At 41.6% G+C, this 11,609-nt stretch overlaps 1 protein-coding gene across 3 annotated transcripts in view; it reads left to right on the top strand.

Moving 5' to 3' along the window:
• rab3gap1 (RAB3 GTPase activating protein subunit 1) overlaps positions 1-7,219 on the top strand; it is a 42,319-nt gene extending 35,100 nt beyond the window's left edge. For all 3 annotated transcript variants that reach the window (XM_020608902.1, XM_020608900.1, XM_020608901.1), the window contains one exon: positions 6,824-7,219. In XM_020608902.1, coding sequence (XP_020464558.1) covers positions 6,824-7,057 — 234 coding nt within the window. In that variant the 3' untranslated portion in view covers positions 7,058-7,219. The remainder of the gene's footprint in view (positions 1-6,823) is intronic.
• The last annotated feature ends 4,390 nt before the right edge of the window (positions 7,220-11,609 follow it).

Raw genomic sequence — 11,609 nt, 5'->3', positions numbered from 1 at the left:
CTGCAGTCCCCAAGCTTTAGAAATGGCTTTATAACCTTTTCCGGACTGATAGAGCTCCATTATTCTCTTTCTCATTTGTTTTTGAATTTCTTTGGATCTCGGCATGATGTCTAGCTTTTGAGGATCTTTTGGTCTACTTCACTTTGTCAGGCAGGTCCTATTTAAGTGATTTCTTGATTGCGAACAGGTGTGGCAAGAGAAATTGAACTCAGGTGCGATAAACCAGTGTTTTGACAGGGGGGCAAACACTTGTTCACACAGGGATCTATAGTTTTGGATTTTGTTTTCCCTTAATAATAAAAACCTTCATTTAAAAACTGCATGATGTGTTTACTTGTGTTATCTTTGACTAATATATAAATTTGTTTGACGATCTGAAACATTACAGTGTGACAAACATGCAAAAAGATAAGAAATCAGTAAGGGGGCAAACACTTTTTCACACCACTGTACATCTAATTTATTTTTGAATGGCACACAATCTACCAACACTACCTTTGCAATCGACCGGCCGATCGCAATTGACGTATTGGGCAACCCTGGCCTAAAAAGTGAGCCACCCTAGCCCCAGGCTAACTTAGAACTAAGGCCTTGATGTTTCTGCTGAGTGAAGGAGATGAGCAGTGCGATGTGGTTGTTCAGTCAGCCATGTATTTCAGTTTGAAAAAAATCTTAGTTTCCCCAAATTCATAGCAAATTGGTCTTACATAAGATAGCCAAGAACTAATGAGCTTTGAGCAACAGATACATTTTGGCATCTATCTAAACATCTAAGGTTAATAAGCCTTAGTAAAAGAGTTTCTGTAAAACCATTCCCAAGTGTTTACTGTACCCACCCGTAGATGAGGTAGCTGTTTTCCCAGCGGTAGCGCAATTCTAGGACAAACTCCTGCCAGAGGTGGGCAACAGCCCGCAGCCCACCATGGGTGTAGTTCACCAGACAGATGCATAGTGCCAGGCGGTAAGTCAGACTGTCACTTGGTGCTGACTTCAGGTGGAGGAAAAGGTTTTGAACACAGGGACAGAACAGGGAGACCAACAGAGAAACAGTACATCAGCCAATGGAAACTTTTTTTTTTCCAGAACAAAAAAGCTCTTTTCTAAACTGTTTTTGGTGCAGCTGAATTATGATTAAAACTGTGCGTCTGCAAAGGTCATTATATTGATTTAAAAAGTACTCGTTTGCCATTTAACTGCCGCGTTTTGTAAAGTGCTATTTTCCCTTGTTTACCATTTACAATCTACATTAGTTGTATAAAAGTACTTTTCTTATTCTGCTGCCCCTAAGTGTATGCTACATGCACCATTTCTTATTCACAACATGCATTCTTGACACCAGAAAAAACTGACTTGACTGAAACCTTAGATGTCAGCTGGATGGCACAGTGTATAAGTGGCAAAAGGGCAAACATACATAGTCGGAGGTCTTATTTTGCTCGACTTTTGCACAGGTGTTTGCCTGTGTTGTTTTATTCTTGCTATTCTCTGATGACTTCTCCACAGCAGCGTCTGGGAAGAGATACTGGGCCATAAAAGAAAAAAAAATGCATTTCAATTATACACTTACATAAAGCCAATAATAATAAACAATAATAATAAAAACTGTTGGAAAGATAACAAAATCACTAAATCATCACTGTCACCATGTACACACACTCCACTCTGGCACAACCCTGATTTTCAACTGCATAACAACCCCATCCACTTTCAATCATGGTAACACAAAGGAATCACTCACCTTCATCACCTATTTGAAAACAACCAGTTCATATCATTCAGTGCACTGGTCCACAAATACAGCGTTGGGAGAGGACAGCTTCTTCAGTTCTAACAGCTAAAATTCAGAACTAAGTCAATGATCAGCATGCCCTGCATGTCAATCAAGTAGCAAATGCCATAGGGAGGATGGATGATAGGCTATATATGAATGACACTTGACACTTTCTGCTTTTCCTGTTAGGGGTCATCACAGCGAATCGTCACACTGACCATTTGCATGTTAACATTTGGCACGTGTTTTATGCCAGATACATCTAATTTATTTTTGAATGGCATGCGATCTACCAACACTACCTTTGCGATTGACCGGTCGATTGCGATCAACATATTGGGCACCCCTGATATAGTAGCTTTCCAGTTTTTGGAAGTATGCTCTCTTTGCAGCTCTGATGGACTTCTGTAGCTCGTACACTACACTGAACAATGATAATTGCGGCTCCCTACGTAAATATAATGGCCTTAGCTTTAGTGTTAAATATTCCACATCTTCAGATGTGATAAGAAGATATAATCTTACAGTCTGTGCACCAGGACAGTTTGACGAAGGCGGCCGTTCCTACTGTTTGCGCTGCAGCAATCCTGTCTGAACACAGAGTAACCATCCAGAGTTATACCCTCATCGGGAGTCTCTTTTCCCAGCCATGTTTCACAAAAACACAGTAGGGAGCAGTCCTGTATGTCCTTCTGCAAGGTAAACCGAGCGTGGAGTTCATCCAATTTATTATCCAGAGTGGACATTTGCGAACAGTATAGTGGGGAGGCCTAGCCTGCCGCTGCTAACCAAGTGCCGGAGCCTCCGTTCGACTTCCCCCCCGTCTGCCTCGTCTCCACTTTAGTTTGTTGTTCTCGGATTTTCTCTAATGGGGGTCAGCCTGGCTACGAGTCCAACATGCTCAAAATCTCCAAAAAGACTGCGCCCTCTTAGCAGTAACAAAGTTGCCCGGTCATAAATAAAGTTTGTGGTCTTAATTGTTGCTGTAACACGGCACAAATAAGCAAAAAAAGAGACAAAAGAGAAAAAACCTGACTCCGAGTGAACTGTGACGTCACACACCGAGGAGTGCCATCAGCCCCAAAGTAGTGAAATTGATTCCAACAGGTAGTGTAGCACCAACAATAACATCATAGGTTGTTAATCCGCTTGTTAACCAGCAACACATCACATGTAGCAGACACACTGGCATCATGCAGTCAAAACAATCAGGTACTGTGCTCCAGGGGAATCCAGCGTTGATGAGCTGATAATTTACCATTGCCGGGGTCTTCACTGGCCGCCTGCTTGTAGGTTAGACAGCAAGTAAAACAGCAAGTCCCTGTACAGGAACATTCCTGGACATGCAGTATCCTCAGGCCCTGTATTTTTCTCCACATCCTCTGGTCACAGTTTGGCAACAGGGAGAAAATATTTCCACAAAACCAGGCACAGTTGAAATATTCTGCTTTTAAAATGGCTCCAGGGGATGTCAGGCAAGCTCACATGAACGCGCAAACGGCCTGGAGATCATGCCCATTCAAGGAAATCCTTACACCAGCCATAGCATTATGACCACCTGCCTAATACCGTTTACATAGGAGTCCATGTGGCAGTTGGTTGGCACTCGTGTCACTCTGCACTGTGCATCTTCTGTGAGTCCATTTGCTTCCACAGTTCTACCGTCAGGAAGAGCACAGATGTGTCTACAATTCAGTGAAAAACCTATGTAAAAGGAGTGAAAACTGTGGTCATGAGGACAAGTTAGAGAGAATCTTTTAGACAAATTCAACAGCCTCACCACTCTAGGTGTGATATCACCACTACAGCCCCTGATTCTTTCTCTTCATAGAGACCAGTGTACAGTATTTCTCATTTTCAACCATTTTAACAAATTTATTTGAATCTTTTGAAAAGTACAAATGGAAGTCAAAAGTTTAATCTACAGTAGATCAACCTCTTCATCATTGAGCCGTGGGCATTCATGACCGTCTCCAGTTCACCATTTGACCTTCCTTAGACTGTTGGTAGGTACTAACCACTGTAGACCAAGAACACCCACCAAGAGCTGTAGTGTGGGAGACGCTCTGACCCAGTCATCTCACCATCATAGTCTGGCCCTTGTCAAAGTCACTCAGATCCTTACACTTGCCCATTTTTCCTGCTTCCAGCACATCAACTATGAGGACTGACTGTTCGCTTGCTGCCTAATATACCCCACACACTGACAGGTGCCACTGTAACAAAGAGTCAGTGTTATTCACTTCACCTGACAGTGGTCATAATGTTATGCCTGATTTTCATTTCCTCTCATGTTTCTAATACTTTGAAAGCCTGTTTTTTGACATGGAGGTTTGCACAGCGAAATATTTTACATGTGGTAGTTTTAGTCTTGTTGCTTCTGTTTCACTATCAGAGAGAATTTGAATCCCTGTACCTCCAGCTCAGCTATTTTGTGTCATGGCAATCCTGCTGATTAACATGTCCCCTACAACATTAAATATACTGCATTTATCCATGAAGCCCAAACAGAGATACAAGTTACTCAAAGTCACTACAGTTTTCCTTCCTTTAGTGTCCTGATATTTAGGAGAGATTTGAGGATTTATTCCTGTATTGGCATATGATTCCTCGTTTCCTTCCTTCCATTGTCAAAGCACGTCTTCCTTCATTAATGGAGAATGCAGTAAGTCTCAGGTGGACATTGAGTGTTTTACCTTCATTCATGCTGGTAGCCTTGCTGTAAACTGTAGATTTTAAGAAGTTTACATGTACAGACAAGAAGACAGTTTTTTTGCACATTGGGTTTCATGTTCATAGCTCTGACCTTGGCCATGAGCAGTAACTGATGGGCAGTGCTATTAATATAAAACTAATGTTGTAAATAAACCATGGTTTGTTAGTATAGCCCGTGCTAGTTGAATTATTCTGTAACTGTGCCAATGTGGTATGTGAACACCTTATCCCTGTTCCTGATCACAGTATGCAAAGTAGCATCTTTGATTCATGTCATGTATATAGAACTAGAATTCTATGCCTCCATCAACCAGGCCACTCCAATTGGTATTTTGAAGAACTTGAAGAAATTCCCCATAGGAAATCCTGATATGGCATTCATGAGAATGGGACAGGCGTACAGATGGGCAAACCACGAACATAATGCCTCTGGCCACAGCTGTTGTCAGTGTGGAGGCATAAAAAACAGGTTGATCATCAATGTGCTGTATGTCAGTTCACACAAAGTGAAAGGATGATGGTGTAGGTCTTCAGAGGTCCTATATTTTATATAAAAAAGACCCAGTCCTCTGTGATCATATGGAAGAGGATTGGGGCCAGTGTAAAAAAAAATTGAGTTGTGCCTTTTTCTCTCAGAATTCTTAGTTTAAAGAGGAACTAAACTGCAAAACCACTTTTTTCATCTGAAAAACAATGTATACAGGCATTTAGTAGTGTTGTTGATTGATTTAACATGATTTTTAAGCTATTTTAATTTAAAAAATGTACTTACTGTTGCTTTAAAAAAATTAGTTGAATAGTAACTGCTATGTTACTGACAGATGAGAGAAACACTCAGCAGAGCCTGTCCTATAGCGCTGCTAGCTCATCTACAGCTCAGGTATCTCTACGAGCGTCAGACTCCATCAGACTGTTTCTCCAGCAGAGATAATTTGAGATAAGCTTCTCAATCTTTTCACTCTATGGTCTGTTTGTGTCCTCTGACCCTCCATGTCACGCTATGTTGTGATAAGGCCACGCCCCCTATGCCATGCTCCTGCTGGGAGAAGAGAATGTTATAGAATGAAGGATTTAAAGTGATTTTAAACTCAGAATTTTTACTTTTTTTCCTAAGAATTATGACTGTAATGAAGGCCAACTTAAAGTCAGAATTTTGAGTTTGAAGTCTGAATTCAGTCTTTTAAAGTGGCCCAAATCCACTTCTGTAGGACACGATCTGAGTGTAGTTGACGAGAATTAGATTCAGGGGCAGCACAGTGTTGCAGTAGTCAGCACTGTTGCTTCAGAGCAAGGGTGCCCTTCTGGTCAGCTTGGCCTTTTTCTGTGTGGAGTTTGCGTGTTCTCCTCATACTGGCGCAGGTTTGTTCTGGGTGCGCAGGTTGTCTCCCCCCACTCTAAACATTGGAAAGTCGTGTTGGGTGCTGACTGTAATTTCCTGTAGGTACGAGTGTCAGCATTTATGGTTGTCTAGCTTCATGCATCTGCTAGGATCTCAACACACAGACCCCAGGCCTGAGTAGACTGAATATCATTTGGACTCAGCCTGACTCATTTTTTGGATCTAGTCATGAAAACCAGTAACTTGGGGGGCCTTGAAGATCCCTAAATGACAACAGTAATAAGGAAGGGGCCTTGAGTGTTAGTTGTTTGTGTAGCATTACTAATGAAACCAAAACTAGCAGTAGTCAGACAACAGTGTGACTTCATCCACACCAGTTAGCAGAACTCATGTTGGAGGTGAAGACAGACACTCAGCAGACACTGATGACAAACCCGGAAAACAGTCTGAATTATAAGCACAGAAAAATACTGGATACCCACTTAAACGAGTTGCCAAATATGATGAAAAATTAGATGTCACATTACAGTGAGTAGTGTGCATGTAACCACAATCACACTGTGTGACCCCCGTGTGTGTCTCTCTTGAGTAAGGCCCCTTTTCTGCTTCATGGAAAGATCAGTTTAGGAGACCATCCTATGCCATGGTGGTCCAGTCTAGTATAACTCAGCAGCCTGCTGCACCAGATTTGGTGACACAAGCTGAGGTGCGTTTATATTTAGTTTAAAATGAAATATCCAGGCTGTGGGCTACTCTGCAGTCTGTGGAGAGGAAAAATAAAACCAAGAGAAGAAGCATCGACATGGAGACAAGATCTCAACTAAATAATTTATCAGCTGAGGGCTCTGACACTTGTCTGGATACCTGTCAGTGGGTTGGGCCACCAAGAACACTGCCAGTGAACTGGTGCATCAGGCTGCAGGTTTTCAAAGTACATACAGCCCTCATCAGCATCTTCCCTGCTGTTTATTAATGTGTCACCTTCTCTCTGCCCCCAGGGCACCACCCTCGCACCACTGGACGAAGACTTGGGCCATGACAGCAAGCCAACTGGAGCAAGCACCAAAGTACCTGACTTCCCTTTTCCGGCAGGCCGGGAGATTTTGCTGCGTACATGTGTCCCCCGGCCAACGCCATATTCCAAAGCTCTGCCCCAGCGCCTCTTCTGTGTGCTGATGAAGGAGGAGTTCAGGCTGGCAGGGGCCTTCTCTTCAGACACTTCCTTCTTTTGAGATCATAGGACACGGTATCTGAAGGCCTGTTCCATTTGCTGGTGATTAGTCACACCTTGAAGGGGGAACAGTTAAACAAATGAGGTGACCCATTCAGGATTCTGTTTGTTAGTCCTCTACTGGTTTAAAGAGTTTGTAGGCTCAAAACTGGTGGATGTTTTTTATCCAGGCATAACATATGTGTGACACACTAAGATCCAGGCATAACATATGTGTCTCTATCTGACACACTAAGGAGCGAGCATTGCTATCTTAACGAGAAATGAGAGAGATCACTTTATTTGGCCCTTACTGCAGTGTGATCTCTTAGTAAAAAAGTTAACTTCTCATTACCACTCAGCTGTGGTTCATGTACTGCAGACTGCTAAAATTTCACTGTACGCAATTGCAGCTACAGTACTGAGCATTTTTATAGAGAGAGAACTTGAAGCGTTGCCAAATTACATCTCTCTATTTGTCTGAGTGACTTCGAGGATAAAAGTGCTACAGCTGGAAGTGACGAGGACTGAGGGAGCACCCTTTCCCCCTCACATTAGGGAAACACAAGTCCCAGGCTCATCCAGTCAAGTCAGACACAGCCTTCTCTCTGTGCTGCAGCCTCACCAGAACACTTCACACTCCACAGAGCTGTTTTTCACTCTGATAACACAACCGGTGTTGATCTGTGTTTTCTGCAGCTTAAACTAGTGGTGTCATCAAGGACCTCAGCGCAGCAGCACGTGGAATTACTATTGGCAACAAGTAGCATAAATGCGGTCATTTTATACTTATTTATCTGACAACAGAAACAGAAAAATACAGCATGTGAATGTAATAAAACTAAATTCTTATGTCAATCTGATGATTGAAACATAGTCACAGCCTTAGGGGCGCTGTAAAACTGTTTCACAAAAAATCCTTTGTTTAATCTTCAGTGCTTATTTGTTCTACATTTCTCAAATGAAACCATCTCCTGTGTTGTCACGCCAACCGCCTGCTTCTCTTACTCTGCTGTCTTGATTGTAAGACTGACTTTAATCTCCTTATTACTGACAACATACCAAATGATAAGATTTAGAATACTAGGTTTTATCCTTGTGTTTAGGGTTTGTTGATGATGTGCTGATGGCACTGATTTGTAGGCCTAAGCAGTTACTGATTCCTGAAACAGTGTTTTGCACATGAAGTGCAATCACACATTGATGTGTATTCCCTGCTCTGAAGTACAGTTGCATACTTATCGCAGCAGAAGCCAGTGCGATCATTCATTTCAATGGATGACAGTTGCCTCATGTTAACCTATGCTAAATGCTTTGTAGGTGTTGTACTGATGGAGAAGTCACTGGAAAATGTATTTAGGCAATGTTTCATGGTACTGTGCTCTAATCTAAAAATAAACACAGCTCTCCTATCTCCACCATGTGCATCATCACATTAGTAACGGTTTAAGGAAGTGGAAGATCAGTCAGGGGTCACCTCTAGTGGTGTTAGAGGAAGTCGTTGCTTTGCTGTGAACATAGTGGGTGGCACAGTTCCACCTGTCCAAACTTTTGGTTATGTTAGAAATTAACCCAATTTTTTTGTTGGAAGCACGAGAAGTGAGGACAGGAGAGGACTGTTTAAAATCAACAGAAAGTTTACTGAAAGTCTGATCACAGGTAGGCCTTACAGCGCTGGGATCAGAGAGACAGAGCTCCCGCAGGAGTTCCATCCACTGACCCCGAATTAAGGTCTTACAATACATTTTATGTTCTTGGGCTGCTCCGCCCTGGACAGAGGTGCAACCTTCAATAGTTTGTGATCCTATTGGTCATCTGGTGTGAGCCAGAGCTCGCACTTCCATGTTGAAATATGGTAAATCTAGGTATGTGTGTGTGTGTGTGTGAGTGTGTGTCTCTCAGGTGGTGAGCCCCTGGCCTCTGCAGGACATCCCAAGACAAAGCAAAGCTTGGGATATGCTAAGTGGGTTGAGGTGTGAGTGTAAAATAGGCCTTTGCTAAAATGTAAATAGGCTGTCTGGTCACAAAGAGATGCAGACAGCTAGTCTCTACAGAAGTTACAGCATTCAAAGTAAGCAGATTCTACTTGATTCTCATCAATACAAGTGGAAGATATATAAGCAAGGAAAATAAATGTATTAACAATAACCAAAGCTCAGTAGTTCTGGACAATCATCAATACAGCTGTAATATGTATAAAAAAGGAAAATAAGTGTATGAAAGGTAACTAAGGGGAACTAAAGGTATGAGAAGTAACTAAAGCTTATAAAGTAACTAGAGTCTATAAGACTCAAATCTTAGTTATTTGTCAAAAACTGTAGTAGTGGCCAAAAATGAAAATGGCCAGAACTGTCTAACCTCTGTTGTTACTGTGCTGATGATGGTGAGCTGTTGATGTAGCACCACCGTGCAGTATGTGTTTTGATATAACTGATATTGGTGAATACTCATTGGTGGCTGAGTAGTGGCAGAAATCTGAATGTGTCTGCCGAGCAGTGGAAGTATGCTCCATTACAAGTACAGTAAAGTACACAAGTTCTATTAGAAAAATGTACCTACAATTTCAAAAGTAAAAAAATTCTGAAGTAAAAGGTCCCCTGTGACTGGCTATTGTTATATCTGTTATATGGTCTGAAGGCAGCATTTTACCCCAGGAGCTGCTTGGGACTGTGACACAGATCTGTTTAAATTTTTTAGGATATTCTCAGCTTTTAATATTGAGAGGTTTTACCTCTTTGGGCTTGAAACCAAGTGAGAAATTCAAATGGGAAATAAGTGACACTATGTTTGAACTGCTAACAATGCAAGCATGACATGAGACAAAGGCATCACCTAGGTACAGTATAGTACTGCTTCTCACAGTTTCACTATGTCACCATAAATCTTCAAGCTAAGTGAAGTCAAATCGTCTCTGGTATGAGGCTGGTATCAGGCTTTCCGTTACCATATGATGCTATTTACTGTATATAAGTTTACCATAAGGGGGAGAGAAAACTTAAGTGATCAAGCTCAAACATTATAATGTCCTAATAGGCTAAAGATATAAAATGCACAATCTGTCAATCAAGGTGTGAAGAGGAGTGACTTATGGCCCTGATGAGTCACACTTCCGAGTCTAAGTCCCACCCACTTTTGACACCTTGCTTCCGCCTAGATCAAACAACTGACCCGTACATAGATAGTCTTAAAGACCTCACATAGCAGCATTACTACTCTACAAGGGAACATTTTATTATAGTTTTTAGAGTAGCATTATAGGATTTCACATGGGGGAATAGGACAGAGGGCCACCTGCACAACAAAAGTAGGCTTTCCTTACCAATAGGTCTGGTCACCACCACTACAGGCTTGACAACTTTTTATCTGGTCTGACAAGTACTCAGATATAGTCTTAACACACCAATATTATTGTTCTCTCAAATAATTTGTAAGGTTTAGTTTCAAAGATGTTTACCCCTAGTAGTTTAATAGGTGTAAGGAATAATTCCTTTTAACTTCTGAGAAACTCTTCTTAGATTAATTTCAGTAATTAAATTAATATAAATCACTATTTTAAGTCTTTGGGGTAGTTTTGAGGGCTGTCACCTCGTAGCAAGAAGGTTCCAGGTTCAAGCCTGGGCTGACCCCTATCACAGAAAAACAATATTTGTTATAGCCAAATATCTTAACAGAAAAAAAATTAAACGTTTTGAATTGCAATTGAAATGATCAAGTAATACAGGCAATGTGTTGTGTGTAGATTTCATGAGTTTACATAGAGAGTATGCCCTGTAGATTGCCCAGACCAACTGCTGGATTTATGGGGGTAAAAAGCAGTCATAAAGTGAAGCCTTTATTAGTAGTAACAGGTTACATACTGGCAGGATAACAACATAAAGGAGCATTTTCTGTCACTTCCTTCTGCCTTTCACTGCAGTCACCACATTTCCCTGCAGTCACCAGACCCTTCACAGACCAAACCAGAGGCCTCAGAGGTCAGGCTGGCTGTTGTACTGTGGGACCAGACTGCATGCTGAGCCTAACAATACCAGGTGAAGTCATGGGAGTCAGACAGCTCTGAGAGGACACAGCCTACAGCGGGGATCCCCACCACCACTCAGTCTCTTGCCGTTCAGAACAGTTATGTCCACATTCAGCAGAGGCTGCACTAGTCATTTCCACTAACACCTGAGCTGCAACATTTAATGAGATATTTACCTACCAAACATTCACTACAAGTTATCCTGTCTGGAAATTGCATCTTTTTATTCTAAATTTATTTGAAGTACTGCAGAATAAAGGTGATTCTGTCAGCCAATGCAGTGGATGAGCCATCACTTAGAATGGCACTTGCCAGCTAGCAGTTAAAATAATGTATTAAAAGCCAGATAACACGATTGACATGTTACATAGAAATACAGCTGATTAAAAAAAAAAAAAAAAAATTCAACCCCTTGTAAATGTAAATACACATTTTCACCATGTCCTGTCAAAACCACTGTTACATAGATCAGTGTGCTTCATAGACAGCGCTGTGTGCTCAATCAGTAATATTACACGGTTTCAGTGTGAAAACACTTCCTGTTATCACACAC

The sequence above is a fragment of the Monopterus albus genome, unplaced genomic scaffold (assembly GCF_001952655.1).
Source record: "Monopterus albus unplaced genomic scaffold, M_albus_1.0 scaffold96.1, whole genome shotgun sequence".
NCBI classification, from domain to species: domain Eukaryota; kingdom Metazoa; phylum Chordata; class Actinopteri; order Synbranchiformes; family Synbranchidae; genus Monopterus; species Monopterus albus.
Note: the sequence above shows the minus strand (reverse complement) of the source record. Positions and strands in the feature narration are given on the sequence as shown.